We start from the raw sequence: 15,553 nt of genomic DNA, 5'->3' as shown, positions 1-15,553 counted from the left end.
ACGGATCCTTGTTTGTCTGATGCCAAGGGAGCACATCCTTGTCATTGGCAATTATACGCAGCTCGTGTGCTGTCTGCGCCATCCTACACATGCCTGTTAGTTCAGAGAACCTGTGCGCTTTGGGGGAAGAAGAAGGCATGTGCCTGGCAAAATAAGTGAAAGTGTTCTTCGAGCGCCGATCCATGGAAGAAGGATTCGTTATTTGTAAATTATCTTGGTTATGGCGGTGATTATTGGCAAGAGCTGACATCAAGTTCACTGAATTCCATCGGCATGTGCGGTGTGGCAAGCTAAATACATTGATCCCTCCCCGGAAACAAGGTAAACATAAAGATATATATTCGTTGACATTTGTTAAGATATGGAAGCAAAGCTTTCAAGATAATCAAGTTGGATTAAACAAATTATTGACACGCGTGCTTACGGTAGAGTATCGATCAAAGAAAAGACTAATTAATATAACATTGACCTCATCATTGCTGTGATATATGATTACAGGTTGCAAGTTGCTAGTGGCTTGCATAAAAGATAAGTCGACACGTTGTGCAATCGTTTTTCTATCTGATCTGATCTGATCTTTTGGATTCTGTGGAGGAGTATGCGTCTATTGTTGAGGCCTGAGACTATCTATCTCTGACGGCTGCATCAATCGAGAGTACGTGAGACTGAAGAGGAAGGTTATTTCAACCGCTTCAGGCGACGCGTACAATCTGCTGGTTCTGAAGAAGATGTTACTCCTGCACATACAGAGTTGGCAAACCTGCCGAGACCTGAAATTTCACAAGCATTGCGAAAGGGTGATCTTCGAAGGAAGATGCATATGGAATAGTGGGCCTGTGATCGAGCTTCATTATCTTTGACAAATCGATGGAATAATAGCCGTGACCTTGAGATAAACTTGGAGAATGGAGATCATCACCTCCCCAACCAACCCTGCAGGTTCCTTCCCTGCTGGTGCTGGTAGCTTAAAGCGAGACGCATGTGGGTAGGACATGGATAACGCAGCGATGCTTTGCGGTCCTTGCGTGTCATGGAGTAGTAGTTAGAGGTGGCCAAGTGGGCCAGGTTAAATGGGTTGATACGAGGCACGGTTATTTCGGTCTAGTTCAGGGACTGTCTATATCGTGTTTAGGTTAAAGACACGGCACAATCTATTTAAGTTTTTTTATTTTTTAATATCTTATATAATTTGTTTAAATCTATATCATATAGGATATATGGTGCAATGGTAATGTATTTGATTCACGAGCGAAAGTTCGTGTGTTTGATTCTTGATGAGTACATTTTTTTGTGATTTTTTCTAATTTTTCACGAGCTAATGGACTGACAAGCAAAAATGGTCATCGGGCTTACTATGCTGTGAGCCGACACGGCACAACCCAATCTTAAGTGGGTATGCTTGGGCTAGAGCCACGGTACGTGGGTCAGCGCAACACGATATGTTTAGCTAACGGGCCTAGCCCGGCTGTGTCATGCTGGACCAAACCGTCCATTTGGCCATCTTTAGTGGTAGTGGTGCCATGTATCACCTGATCAGTTAGGATGTGATTGGTTATCCGTATATGTTATTGTTCGTATAGACTATATATGTAGGCTGAGTGAAGTCATGTTTGTTGGAAAAAAATAGTATTTAACTGGTTGTATTTATTTTGACAGACTGACTTGAGTTTCTGTTTGAGTGATTGAATTTAAGATTATATGAGTGGATACAAAAGTTGAGATTCTGATTGTTCGCTTGCACAAAGTTTATATTTGTCACACTGATAAGTGGGTTCGCATGCATAAGCTGTTGTAGCAGCTTGCATTTACCGACTCAGACTACGAACGTTATTTATATTCACCGAACTAGACTGAAACAGTATATACAGATAATTAAATATATTTCTTTATACAATTATACGTATCCGTCAAACCGAGATTTATACTAGCAATCAATCTTAGTCTTAGGAGCAGGCCCAAATTTCTCTTTCCAGATTTAGTCTCGAAGAAAAGATATCTTTCGCTTAGAATGAGAAATGATCTGCATTCAACAACCGACATGTATTGTAAGCTTATTCGTTGATAGATTTCTTTGCAAGATGAGGTGAAATGTAGAATTACACCTCACCAATTACGGTAGGAAAAGGCAATGCAAACTTGGGAACGTCACTGTTTAGACCATATTTAGTAGATACTTTAAAATTTTATTTTCTATAATACTATTATAGTATTTTTTATTTTTTACATCTTCAATATCTACTCTATTTATTATCTTCTATTACTTTTCTATACCCTCTTAATTCACATGTTAGTCTCTATAAATAGTGATGAGAAGAGGAGAGAGGATACTTAAATATAGAGTACCAGCTCTAAATATAGAGTACATAGCATCACCGTACCATTAGATACGGTAGCTGCCGGAGTAACTACTGATCATCTTTTCTATCGGCACAGTATCCAAACAGAAATACCATCGATTTTGAGATCAGCTAGAGTTGGTCTTAGCACGGTACATTTGAGTTCTTTTGACGTTAATTTAAATATTTTTTTAAAAAAAATAGTTATTTTCATTCTGAACGTTTTGACATCTTACTGCTGCATAGTGCAGAGACTGGAAGTTCGGAAGTCGTATTTTCGCTATTAAAAAAACTTATTTTGGCACGGTTCCTATAACTTGTAACACCTTAGCTTACTCCGTTCGCTTGCGTCGTGCAGGTGGATGATATATATAGAGAGAGAGACATACATACTGTGACTCCAATACTAGCGAGTCACTTGTTCCCGTCCCCTGTGCCTGTACCCGGCGATGATGGGAGGAGGAGCGGTCATGGCGCTGGTGGCGGATGATGGCATCCGCGAGAAGGGCTTCTTCGGGTTCGGAGGAGACTGCTTCGTTGGGGAGGGCAACCTCGTGAACCCGGCGCCGGTGCGGGTGCACGAGGAGAGCTTCCCCGACGACGAGAGCGACGACGACGTGGACGGCATCGAGGAGCTGGAGCGCCGCATGTGGCGCGACCGCGCGCGGCTCAGGCGCCTCAAGGAACTCCAGCTAAGCCGCGGCGCCGCCAAGGAGAACGCTGGCGACGCGGCGAGGCAGCAGCAGCAGCGGCAGTCGCAGGAGCAGGCGCGGCGCAAGAAGATGTCGCGCGCGCAGGACGGCATCCTCAAGTACATGTTCAAGATGATGGAGGTGTGCAACGCGCAGGGGTTCGTCTACGGCATCATCCCGGAGAACGGCAAGCCGGTGACCGGCGCCTCCGACAACCTCCGCGCCTGGTGGAAGGAGAAGGTCCGCTTCGACCGCAACGGGCCAGCGGCCGTCGCCAAGTTCCAGGCCGACAGCGCCGCGCCGGGAGGCGGCGGCGAGGCCGGGGCCGCGCCGGGGACGGGGCCGCACTCCCTGCACTCCCTGCAGGACACCACGCTGGGGTCGCTGCTCTCGGCGCTCATGCAGCACTGCGACCCGCCACAACGCCGGTACCCGCTCGAGAAGGGCGTGCCGCCTCCGTGGTGGCCGAATGGCACCGAGGCGTGGTGGCCCGAGGCCGGCGTGCCCAGGGAGCTGGGCCCGCCGCCGTACAAGAAGCCGCACGACCTCAAGAAGGCGTGGAAGGTCGCCGTGCTCACCGCCGTCATCAAGCGCATGTCTCCCGTCGTCGACAAGGTCCGCCGCTTCGTCCGGCAATCCAAGTGCCTGCAGGACAAGATGACCGCCAGGGAGATTGTCACGTGGCTCGCCGTACTCAAGCAGCAGGAGGAGCTCTACCTCAAACTGCACCCCGGCGCCCGGCGCCCGCCATCCTCCGCCGCCGGAGCGCTCTCATTCAACGCCAGATCCGGCGAGTACGATGTCGACGGAGTCGACGGCTATGAGGCCGGGAACCAGAAGCAACCCTCCGGCGACGTAGCAGCGTTCGCGGACCTTACTATGGACGCTACGGGCAACAGGTTCCTCATGCCGGCGGCGCTGATGAAGGAAGAGACCGCCGACGTCGAGTTCCTCCAGAAGAGGAGCGCGCCGGCCGCTGTTGAGCCAGAGCTGATGCTGAACAACAACACCCGCGCGTACACGTGCGGCAACACGCAGTGTCCGCACAGCAGCAGCGCGAACGGATTCCTCGACCGCAACGCGCGCAACGCCCATCAGTACAACTGCGAGTCCAACAGCGTCGCCGTGCCGCCGAGCGCCGCCGAGAACAAGGTGGCGCCGTCCGTCCTACCGACGACGTACGATCCGCCCAGTCAAGTGCTCGGCGGATTGGACTACGACCTGCCCGTCGACGGCCAGAGGTCGCTCGCCGAGCTGATGGACATGTACGAGGCCAACGTGGGCGCGCACAGGAGCCTAAGCAACGTCGACACCGTCGCTCCGAGCATGCAGATGCCCGGCAACTTCCTGACGCCATTCCTATTTGGCGATGTGATCAACAACATGATGCAGCAGCAGCAGAGAGCGGCGTTCTTCACCCGTGACGATGCGCCGTTCGGAGGCGACATCGCCGTTGCGTCCACGCCGGAGTTCAGGTTTTAACGTGCCAGGAGGCACCGCAAATTATGGCGGCGCATCGCAGCAGCAGAAGTCCGCAGGATCCAATTGGTTGTACTGAGTACTGAAGAATATGGGTGAAATTTTTTACCTATACTTCTGTAAAATGTACGAGTTATGAGTTATGATAAATCTGATAGATGTTTATCGTTCACCTAAGTTTCAAACAGTCACTATGCAGAGTTAAACATCGTTTTTTATTTTAAAAATATATTCAATCTTCCATTATTTCACTTTCATATTTAGACATCTAATATTCACTTTTCATACATAAACATCTAATATTTGATTAGGCGTGTGTGAAACACGTATGCAATTGCTAGCTAGTTTAGAATTCACGAGCTTCAGAGTTTTCAGTGCATGGCGTCCTATATGGATTAGTTAATTTAAGCCTACTGTAACTTATTCAGCCATTAAACCTCTTTATGGAAACCTCCATATTTTGCTCAATTCATTAGGTTAGTTTTATCCACCAGCTGTTTGGCTTACAGACTTGTCATTCTGGACACATGATTTTCACGTTGCCAATCTAAAACTTTAAAAGATATCACGTAGTGAAAAGTTCTAAAAATCTGAGTTTAAATATGTCCAAAAACGAAAATAAAATCGTGAGCGGAGCTGCGGAGGGAGTGCAAGTTCACATTGAGAGGAGTTGAGCTGATCATATATGAATTTCCAGAAAAACGCCAAGACTCTCATGAGCTCAAGTTAAAAATTCCTGTGCAGCAGCTCAATTATTTGAGTGTTCTTTTTCTTTGCTTTCCTTCTCGAGCTCGTGAAAGGTACGTTTTCCTGATCGAGAAAAGTAAGGTTGCCCTTTCAGTGACCACAAAGGTTCTTCTCAGTGTGTTTGCTGTGTGCCTGTGTCGCACACTGCTTGGTGACCTCTCACATGCTCGCCTCCCCATATCATGGAGCAGCAATCCAGTCGTGATGAGGACCGTTTACCTGACAGACAGGCCAACAATACAGTGGCGCCGGAAGATGCTGCTAAGTGCTCTCTCTTATTCAAATTCTTTACAGAAAATAAATTAGAAGGAGCTATTTTTTTTTTAATTTTTCAACTTTTAGTTTATTTTAGAGAATCACTCTCACAGATTTCACTCAGATAGCTAAAAACTGAAAGCTGCTGTTTGACAGAGCTCCCCTGATTCCAACCGAAAAGTTACTCTAAAAGCTCTGTCAAACAAATCCTAACTTGCTAACTCTAATGGTGGCTCCACTCTGATTCTCCGAAGTCCAAACAGCTGCATGTAGCAACCAATTCTTATTAGCTTACATTTTAATTTAGAGCAAGGTTTGTTGATTTGATCGCTGGTCAGATTAGAGCGCTGGAATAGAAACAAAGCCTTGGTTGGATTGTTCAATTGGACTAGGGATTAAAAAAAAGACTCGGCAGATGCTCAGAAGAAACAGAAAAGCAACTCCGAGACGATGGAAAGCTGAGAGAAAAATGTTGATATTTCCCAGGTATTGGGGTTGGAGATACTTGATTACTTGGTTGATATTTCCCAGTGAAAACTGCCAACAATATTGCCAACTCAAATCATATCCGCTTTGAAGACATGATGATGGCAAGCAAGCTGGACGCGCATCAAAAACTCGTGTGACCTCTCGTCTCGTCTACCGGCAGTTTGACGCGCGAACATTGCAAGGACTGCTGGGCCCAAAGAGGGAAGCGGCGGGTTGCTCCCTTAAAGCAACGGCAGCGCGGCATGGAGTTCTGAACTCTGGTCCGCCGTGCGTCATGACCGGTGGTCCTTGCAGCTCGGCAGGCTCACACGTCTCCTGCCTGTGAGGCTGTGATTGGAGAAGAGAAGACTACTCACAGTGCATTCACACTCTGCAGTCGGTCGGTTCAGGCGTTGCAACAAGAGCTGGGCCCTGTTCTTGTCTGACCATCTCATGGTACACTCCAAGTGCCAACACGTCGCCATTCTCTGAAGCAGATGAAGCATTTTTTAGGCCCACAGTGACAGTGCACGCCATAATTTACTCTGCTGCATTGTACAGTAAATCGGAAGCAACTTCATTGGTCGAGACTCGAGATCAGGAATTCAGGATTGGATGCAGATAAACATGTCGAGATCTAGAGCTTGTTTCTGGTATTGCCCGTGGGAAAATGACTGGAATTGCGGCAGGAAATTCCGTTGTGTCCACAGACAGTAGGAATCCATGGTGACGAAGTAATAGTGCTCCTTCTGTTCTTGCCCTCTTTGAACCATTACCAGTGACGGGTTGAAAGCAACACCTGTCGGTTGGTAACCTTATCCTGAGCTGCCGTCTCACCTCTCGCTCAACGTGTTTCACAATGGCAAATTTTCTAAGCAATCTAAATACTACTACGCATTACACATAACCAGCTCGTTAATTGTCTCAAGGGAAAAGAACTTGCAGGACACCAAAGGCTGGGCACTTGTCCTGAACAAGTTAGTGATGGTGATGACTGAAGATCGAACAGTCACATGTTTCAGGTTTCAGTCGGAGGCTCCCGTCCCTGCAAGCGACTCTAGTTTAATACTGGAGTCCAACACTGATCTCAATTTTTTTAATAATAAAAATATAACTTACGGCCTCTGTACCAACCGATTTCTTGAAGATTGTTTCTAATAAGCAAAATTTGAATACATTGATTTGTTTGAGGTACGCCAAGTCCAAGTTGTAATGCAACCCTGGAGGGCTCCAGCAGCAAGCCACTCTGGTGACCCTCCCTCACACTAATGGCGGCAAAGGGTGACCGTGACCTCCTTAGCTCCTTGGACGAGTAGAATGTAGGTGGCGGCGCCCTTAGTTTTTTGGATTTTTTAAATAATATTAATTTAATAGAAAATTATAAAAATATTATGTGTATTTAAAAATTATAAAAATAGTACCTATCGAAAATTAACTTGCCAACCAATGTTTTTACAACGGTGGCACTGCAACAAGCTCACCACTTGTGGCCCATCATCTGTCGACAGGTCAATTGCCGACAATATCTATTGACAGATGAGCTACCGATAGGTCTCTTGCTGTCATTTCGCCTGCCAATACAGTATTTTTTATTTTTCAAAAATAGATATTATTTTTATAATTTTCTGTTAAAATAATATTATTTAAAAAATCTAGTTTCTTTTCCGGAGGAGACGACGGGAACCAGAGAGACGGTTAGACGAAGTGGTGGAACGGTTGGGTTGGGTATGCGACTTGTAGGCTGTGGGCCTTAGTTTCTGGAGTTGACGGAGTAAGGAAATTGGGCCAAACTTTCTGCTTGCTTGCTTGCCCAAATACATCCATACTGTCTATAACTTATTTCATTTGGGAGTTATATTTTTTTCACGAACGGATTTTTTTCTTCGATGTTTCAATAGTTTTTTTTAATTTTTTTTAAGGTTATTCTTTTTATCCTAAGATTCTCTTTTTCTTTCGTGAATATCTTTAAAAGGAAGTTATTGAATATGTGGAAAAGTAAAAGAAATGAGAATAAAGTGTGGAATCAGAAAAAGAATGAAATAAAAAAATAGTTGAAAATAGCCTAACAGTCAAGTCTTAGCATGAACAGAGGCGTCCGACGATGCAGGCCATCTCCTCTTCCACGGCGCCGGCGGAACCACCAGGTCGACCTGGCGTGGATGCGTTTTCTGTCAAAACTTGACCAACCACTAGACGAACGGACGATAAGTCAGGAGAAGAAAGAGGCCAAGTTACTCACCAGGCATGATGCTTTCTCCTCCGCGCACTGTTGTGGGATCCGGACGCGAACGCGCTCTTGGCCACCGATACGGGGAGCTCACCGGTGACGAGCAAAGCGGCGGCGAGAAGACGCAGCATCCTGAGGCCCATTGCTATCGCTAGATATCGTTGATCAACGTGTTGCTAACACACTATTTAAAAAAAATACTTTCACTGTTAACTCTAAATTAGCCTTCATTATCGATTTCAGAGCTAGTAACGAGCAATATACAGTGATAGCTGCGGGTTGAAATCTTCAACCAATAGTGATAGTTTATTTCTCTGAGTCTCCGAATTAATATTTTTGGTTTTGAAAAAAGGAAAAAAAATTACTTATGCATAGGCACTGACCAGCCATTGCTCACCCGATCAGTCACTCGACCAGCCACAAGCTAATAGATTTTTCACACGCGTGTGGATTAGGATTCAAACTCACGACCTTAGCAACTTGGTGTGACCCCTCCAACCATCACATCTCTCTCATTCGTTCTTGAGTACAGAAGCAAAATCAATCATTTTAACATTTTCTCATCGAATATTTGAACAACTATTTGTACATCTAAATAATCTTAAATAAAAAAAGTTATCAATTATAAAGTTATACATCTCGTCAAGTGCCACAATGTTTATATAAAGTTCGTCTCCATCCAACTTCGTATATAAAGGTTTGTGTTCAATCTCTACAGTATTCAGTAAAACAGTTATAACTTTTATATACAAAGTCCGATTTCGACGTTTGTCCTCTACTTTTGAATTTAATAACGAGACACATCCGAAAAAATACATGTCTTTAAATTTATATCTTCATTGACCTCAAAACAGACTCAGAAGATCCTCGATAGGACCTCTAAAGTTTTTGGATGAAAACTGACATTCTTCAATTTACCTTCTAATTTTTAAAGACATAGTGTTACATCTAAAAGTCAGTGTTGTGCAGATATCTATCAATCCGTGTTACCAAACTCGCGATAAAAATCTTTGAATTTGCATTTTTTTTCAACTTTGTGACTTTATGTGTGGTTTTTCTTAATAATTTCTACTAGTTTTATGTCTAAGCCAAAAATTTATGGTTAAGTATATGGCTCCCTCTGTATCAATTAGACATTTATTTATATATCTATATAGTTTTAAATAAAAAGATCAACTATACAATTATAGATCTTATCAAGAATTATAATTTTTATATAAAATTTATTATTATTCAACTTATAGACGCGTTAATCTGACTAGTATAACCGGTTTGCAGTAGTGACACGGAATGTATGCATGTGTTGGGCTTCCGATGGATCCGATCTGCATGGGCTGTATTTGTAGGCAAGCAGGTTAGACGGCCTTGATGAGAGTTTGCAAAGGCAAACGATCGAAAAGTTGTTTCATGAGAGTAGAACTCGCTCGGCATGGACCTCGATTGCAGCTCCTACGCTGCTATGCAAGTATGCATGTGTTGTGATGAAGTCCAAATGAATCTGTATGTCCCGGCAATATCAACAGCCACACACTACAACCGCACGTGGGTGGGTGGTACGTTTGGCAGGCCAAACTTTCATCTCGCAGTCGACAGCACGTTACTGTTCCTCATTGCTCTTAAATTTGAAGTTCAATCTATCACAATAACAGACCAAGGATTTGCTTCCTTCCTTCGGAGCAACACCTCTCCTCTACCAGCAGTTTGACATGGAAACATTCATAGTTACACAAAAAGTTATCCGTGTTCTCTTTTCACTACCGGTTCGATAATAACCGACAATAATAAAGTATAATTACCGATTCATAAGCTGAACCGACAGTGATAATCACTATCACTGCATAAGCTTATGAACCGACAGTGATAGTCACTATCACTACTAATTCGTATTATAAATTGCTAGTGGTAATTCTCCTATAAATATCTCACCCCTCCATTGGTTGGTTCCATTTGTCCTCTCTCTCAAACTACTCTTGTTGCGTTGCCCCACCTCGCCGCGCCGCCCCCTCGCCCACCTCACCTTGCCTCTAGAATATGGATCCTGACGGGTAATGATGGTCGAGGTGGGGTGATGGTCACTGCCGCTTCCACTTCGACCGCCATAACCTGTTGGGCCCTTGTTCTCCCATCGCCGACCTCGCTTCCGGGATATGGATTCCGACAGGTAGTGGCGATCTAAATGGTACGATGGTCACCATCGCCACTTCAACTGCCATTATCCCTCGAGCCCGTGTTATCCCGTCGCCAACCTTGCAGCCATCCGCGTTCAAGATTGTGGCAATATGATGATCTAAATGAGTGGAAGAAAACACATTTGTTTCAAGTTGATTGTGTTTTGTCCATTCATTTAGATTTCCTATTGTCAATGCAGTTTCAAGATTATTGTGTTTGCATAAGTGGATTGTGTTTTCAAATTAGGAGTAGTTTGTTATATGGTGCAAATTGTTCTGAGCAGTTTTGCACCCATATGACATCATATGCCCAAAAAAACCTCTGCTCAGAGCTCTTTAGCTTGGGCGATCTATCTCAAATTTCAGGCAATAGTTTTTATCTCTGATGTCCTCAATCAAAGATCTCACATGTGTCACAGCTAAGAGTAAGCAATTTTTCGATAAGATGAGGCACGGCAAGACAATACAAAGTTTCTATCGAGATTGTTCGGAACTAACCAAGTATGCATCTGAGATGTCATCACCAGCACTACAAACCGAAAATGGAAGAGATCAGGTTTAAGTTTTCACGATTTCTTATTATAGAAGAAATGGATTTAGGCAGTTGATATGGATGCTTATTGATCGAACAAAAGCATAGATATTTCAATATAGTGGAATGACAGTGGCTGGAATTCTCTAGGTGACTCTCTTTCTAAGTCTAATACATGTGTCAAGCGTTCTTGATACAAAAGAAACCAATAGATAAGGGGCAAAAACAGTCAAGCTTCAATACCATGAAAATATAATTATATGGACAATCAAACAATTAATCTCATATGTTGTATGCATAAAAAATTAACAAACTAAGGTCCACTTCTACAGAGGTGGCAATGATGTTTGAGGCTATAAAAGCTTGACCACGAGGTGCGGATGAAAGTGAGTCCTCACCTACAATCATCCACTCAGAGGTGTGGATGGTGCACTTGCCACGTTTCTTGAGTGCCACAGCGAGCCACAGAGGCACCTTGCTCGGAATTTGTGGGAAGAAGAGTCCAAAACCCCCCTACATGGCAGCAGTGGTTATAGGTTTGAGCTAAAAGAGACCATCTGAGATGTAAAAATGTCAGGAAATCCACAACAAAGGAAAAATGGAAGGGGCAGGGGAGGAAAAAATGGAAGGTTGAGCAGACATGGGCATTAGACGCACACATATCATGTTGAGGGTGTCCATGTGGATATTTGGGATGATGTCGACGGTCTCATCCTCCACCATGGACTCCACCTGTAGCCATGGAACAAAATTCACATTTGTAGATAGATCCATGGGAAGGGATCAAGGTCGCCGCTGATAATCTCACATTTCTAGATCGATCAAAGGGGTTGGTTACCTCGAAGGGCGAGAAGATGGAGAGGTGCGGGTCGAACTGCGAGGCAGGCGCTAGAAGGGGAGGCCATGGAGGCGGCGCAGGGCGAGGTGGGGGTCCGAGATGAGTGAGGACGCCACCAGATCTAGCCACCGCGAGGTCCCGCTCCCTTGCCTCGGCCTCCTTGGCCACCACATCAACCGTGCCGTCGCCGGGTCCGCCCCCCTGTGCCCGTTTGGCTGCGATGCCATGGACAAGGATGTTGCGCCGCATGGTGGCGACGGTGCACTCGGAGCAGATACGATAGAGGAGGAAGGACCAGACGGGGATCATGTTGCCCGACAGATCTTGCGAAGCTGCTCCGGGGTGGGCGGGGCCGACGGGTACCCCATCTCGTCCTGCAACCACTCGATGATGGCGTCCGGGGAGACGACACCTGGGCCACTACCACTAGAGACGGAGGAGGCCGACATCGCCGTTGGCGAGGTGGGAAACCCTAGGCGATCGATCTGGGGGTGGGAGATTGGGTCGGGGTGGTTGGTTGGGTGGGTAGCCAAGGGAGGGAGTGGGCGGCGGCCACGTCGAAGCGTGTGACCACCATCGCGAGCGGGAGAGGGAGGGGAGGCGAGGCGGCTAGCTACTGCCGCTTCGATGGCGAAGGGTGTACTGATGAATGTATGGATATGATTGGGTGGGTGGGGGCGCAGGAGCCAACGGGGGATGGGTGGGATACGTGCTCACGGAGGGACCACCTGTCAAAGCTTGGAGAGAGGATAACAGAGCTTGGAGAGAGAATAACATGACGTCCTGCTTGGTGTGAATAACATTATGTACTTTTAAGTAGTAGATATAGTAAGCTCGTAGTAGTTAAACACTTTATTTGTTATACTGCGAGAGGAATGGTGTAAATAGTTAATCGCTCTATGTAAAGTTGATATATTCATTGCTCTATTGATACACATGAAATCAACTTGCTTCCTTGCTCCGAAATCCAAAGTTTAACTGTCACAATCACAGAGCAAGGATTTGTTTCCTTCGGTGCGTCGCCAAATTCTATCAGAATTAAACACTGGACTAACCAATGAAAGTTTTGTGGCCATATAAAAGTGAGTGAATATTGCTATTGCTGCAACCATACTTCTCAAGTTCTCATAGCTGTCGAGACAACGTGATATTCAGTCACTATCATTTTGTTTTACAAATTTAAATCTAAATGTACACAATCAATGTATCATTAGTGATAATTTTTTTTGCTGTATCTATCTGTATATGGTGGAAACGGAGACGGACATCACGAATCTCGTTGTGGTTACCCATCAACATCCATTAGCCTGCGCACCGTGATCATACCGAGAAGCTGAACGTGACCAGAACGCCCTGAGCTCCTCAACGAAGCCCTTCTCCCTGCCTAAAACCACTGTCGTGTGGTCACAGCCGCCCATGAGACGAACCTCCGCGCGCGGGAGCTTCGCCTTCAAGTGGTGGCTGCACTCGACCGAAACCACCTGGTCCTTGACGCCGTGGATCACCTGCACCGGGATGCCGGCCGCCTCGACGGCCTCCAGGTTCCGGTCCTGCAGCCCCGCCCCTCCACAGATCACGTTGTGCATCGTGTGCCACGCGGAGTGGTGGGTGTGCTTCGTCAGGTCCCTGACCCGGAAATCCACATCCCTGCACGGAAAAATTGTAACCATCTTTTCAGTTTCCAGAGCGTTTCAGATTCGTTGATGTCTGAACTCTGAACCGTGATCACCTCTTTCTTGTCAGGAGCTTGAAGAGCCACTCCCACACCAGGTGATTCTTGCAGACGAAGAAGCAGACCGTCCTCCCAATGTGCTCGTACCACGACATCACTGCCGAGCCAAATAGCAACGGCGGCCACAGCTTCTTCTCCGCCAGTCTGCTCAGCGCGACCTGGCTGGCCTTCTGCTCGCACGGCAGGAAGTACGGCTGCAAGCAACGAACGCGGTCGACTGACTGAGAGACAAGTACGTCACATTTCAGAGTCCAGAGCTCTGATTTGATCCATTTGCAGTCACTATACTTACCGGTGCAACCAGTGTGATCGATTTCACTCGGGTCGGGTACCGCGCGGCCAGTGCGAGGGCGATGATGCAGCCCATGGAGTGGCTGACCAGGTGAAAGGAACTCAAGTCCAGCAGCTCGACGAGGCTTCTCTCGATCGCCTCGACGTGGTCTTTCAGTCTGTACATGCAGTTTGCCGGCTTGGGGCTCTTGCCGAAGCCGAGGAGGTCCACGGCGAACAACCTACAGCTGAGCATGGAGAACACCGTCTCAGCCCAGAAGGACGACGAGGACGTGAAGCCGTGTATGAAGATGGCGGCATCGTCAGTACTGTGCTCATGGTCACTCCCACTTTGTGTTCCTGCTGCATCTGCAAACTCGAAAACGTTGGTGTTGCTGACACGGCGAATAGGTCGCCTGAACTGACGGAAAAGAGAATCCTGCGTGCACATTGCGGTATTGCAGAAAGGGCAGACCTTTCGGCGCCGGCTCTTTGACGACGAAGTGCAGCCGGCCGCCGTCGTTGCCCCGCCAGGCGCCGCACGACGCGCACCCGCAGTCCGACCACCTCGGGCTCCGCCCCTTGCACGGCTCCGACTTCTCTGGCGCCCCGCGCCTCCTCACGACCAGTCGTCGTAAGAGCCCCGTCAGCGCGTCTCTGAAGGCGCTCCGCCGCACGTACAATGTGTCCGACACCTCCTCGTCCTCCATCGCCACCGCCGCGCTGTCGTAGCTCCTGTGGCAGTAGCAGCCCACGGGGCTGTCCTCGAGGATGCCGTCGAGGACGCCGTACACGAGGCAGAGGAGCACGTCGGCGACGTCCAGGAACGCGAACACGGCGGCGGCGAGCGCCGAGGAGACCGCGTCGGCGGCCGTTCTGGACCATGTGGAGCACGGGAGGCTCGTGAGGGCAGGCATGGCCGGCCGTTGCTGGGTCAGTGGCGGTGCCCTGCCGGCCAGGTGCGGAGACTGGTCACTGGAGAAGGACAGAGGGGAGAGGAGGCAGGGAGAGGCGTGGTGGCCGGCAAGGGGGAGAAGCAAATCAGAATGGATGCGATGCGGGTCGTAAGGGCTGGACTGGAAGGGCGTGCGCGGATGTGCTGGCCGTTGCTCCACGTCGTCGGTGTGTGCACGGTGGAGGGAAAAGGCAGCAAACCTAGCGTTGAATCTATTCCACCAACGATATACAAATACAACTCCGAATGTCCTTCGTATATATGGTATGTCTCAATTGCTCATCTTTCTCCGTTGAATCTATTCCAGCAGCGAAATACAAATACAACTCTGTATATCCTTTTCACATATGGTATATCTCTCATCTAATACTTATTTCTTTGTTAATTCACTCATACTCTATGATTTTTTTACTAATCCTTCCAACACTGTTTTTTGAAAACATCTGGTTGGCTACCAAGGGTCATGCTGGCCAGGTCAATGCACATGTGCAGGAGCGGCATACGTGTCACTGTCTCGGCCTCGAATCCGTGTTCTTTTTGTCTACCGGACTTGTCTTGCTCGAGTAGCTTCTTGACATTCTAGCGTGACACATCCGGGATACCCTGACGAAGAATTTTTTATTTCTATATTTTTTTAAAAAGAGTTTGTAAATATACATATCTATTTAAAAAAATTACAAATCTATACGTCTGTCGCCCGTTCTTTTCACCGGGTTTAAAAATAAAAAAATGTTACATTCCAATGCTTTAAAATTCAAAACACTATCAAAATAGTCACGAAAAATTCTATTTTTTTTTATGGTGTACAGAATGTTATCATCTAACTTTTCATAAATGTTCAACTTTTGTCGCCC

General features: G+C 46.8%; 3 protein-coding genes across 4 annotated transcripts; 1 reads left to right on the top strand and 2 right to left on the bottom strand.

Annotated features, from left to right (window-relative positions):
• The first annotated feature begins 2,725 nt into the window (after positions 1 to 2,725).
• Positions 2,726 to 4,640, top strand: LOC133891502 (protein ETHYLENE-INSENSITIVE 3-like 2). The gene is given in 2 exon segments (XM_062332231.1): positions 2,726 to 4,503; positions 4,505 to 4,640. Coding segments are annotated over 2 exon segments (1,800 nt in total). The 5' UTR covers positions 2,726 to 2,785; the 3' UTR covers positions 4,587 to 4,640.
• Positions 4,641 to 10,846: 6,206 nt separating this feature from the next.
• LOC133890422 (DNA replication complex GINS protein PSF2-like) lies at positions 10,847 to 12,075 on the bottom strand. Its single transcript, XM_062330793.1, has 5 exons — positions 11,743 to 12,075; positions 11,562 to 11,636; positions 11,303 to 11,417; positions 10,994 to 11,093; positions 10,847 to 10,901 (listed from the first exon to the last, which is right to left on the bottom strand). Exons 1-5 carry the CDS (start codon positions 12,049 to 12,051, stop codon positions 10,847 to 10,849), a joined length of 654 nt encoding a protein of 217 aa, XP_062186777.1. The 5' UTR covers positions 12,052 to 12,075.
• A 766-nt stretch (positions 12,076 to 12,841) lies between these two features.
• On the bottom strand, positions 12,842 to 14,933 carry LOC133890656 (probable lysophospholipase BODYGUARD 4). Of its 2 annotated transcripts, none has more exons than XM_062331129.1 (4): positions 14,220 to 14,933; positions 13,767 to 14,113; positions 13,472 to 13,695; positions 12,842 to 13,389 (listed from the first exon to the last, which is right to left on the bottom strand). In XM_062331129.1, exons 1-4 carry the CDS (start codon positions 14,659 to 14,661, stop codon positions 13,035 to 13,037), a joined length of 1,368 nt encoding a protein of 455 aa, XP_062187113.1. In that variant the 5' UTR covers positions 14,662 to 14,933; the 3' UTR covers positions 12,842 to 13,034. The 2 variants fall into 2 exon arrangements, with proteins under 2 accessions (XP_062187113.1, XP_062187114.1); XM_062331130.1 differs by having other exon boundaries at positions 13,472 to 13,668; positions 14,220 to 14,932.
• Between the last annotated feature and the right edge of the window lie 620 nt (positions 14,934 to 15,553).

Source organism: Phragmites australis, chromosome 14 (genome assembly GCF_958298935.1).
Source record: "Phragmites australis chromosome 14, lpPhrAust1.1, whole genome shotgun sequence".
Lineage (NCBI taxonomy): Eukaryota > Viridiplantae > Streptophyta > Magnoliopsida > Poales > Poaceae > Phragmites > Phragmites australis.
The sequence above is the reverse complement of the archived record's forward strand: the minus strand, read 5'-3'. Positions and strand labels throughout refer to the sequence as shown.

Excerpts from the sequence above, each read along its gene's own strand:
- LOC133890656 (XM_062331129.1), bottom strand. The coding sequence starts at position 14,661 with ATGCCTGCCCTCACGAGCCTCCCGTGCTCCACATGGTCCAGAACGGCC. Across the intron at positions 14,114-14,219 it reads CAAAGAGCCGGCGCCGAAAG|ATGCAGCAGGAACACAAAGT; the intron begins GTCTGCCCTTTC and ends TCGAGTTTGCAG. Across the intron at positions 13,390-13,471 it reads AAGCTCCTGACAAGAAAGAG|GGATGTGGATTTCCGGGTCA; the intron begins GTGATCACGGTT and ends TTTTCCGTGCAG.
- LOC133890422 (XM_062330793.1), bottom strand. The coding sequence starts at position 12,051 with ATGATCCCCGTCTGGTCCTTCCTCCTCTATCGTATCTGCTCCGAGTGC. Across the intron at positions 11,637-11,742 it reads CCATCTTCTCGCCCTTCGAG|GTGGAGTCCATGGTGGAGGA; the intron begins GTAACCAACCCC and ends CCATGGCTACAG. Across the intron at positions 11,418-11,561 it reads ACACCCTCAACATGATATGT|GGGGGTTTTGGACTCTTCTT; the intron begins GTGCGTCTAATG and ends GCTGCCATGTAG.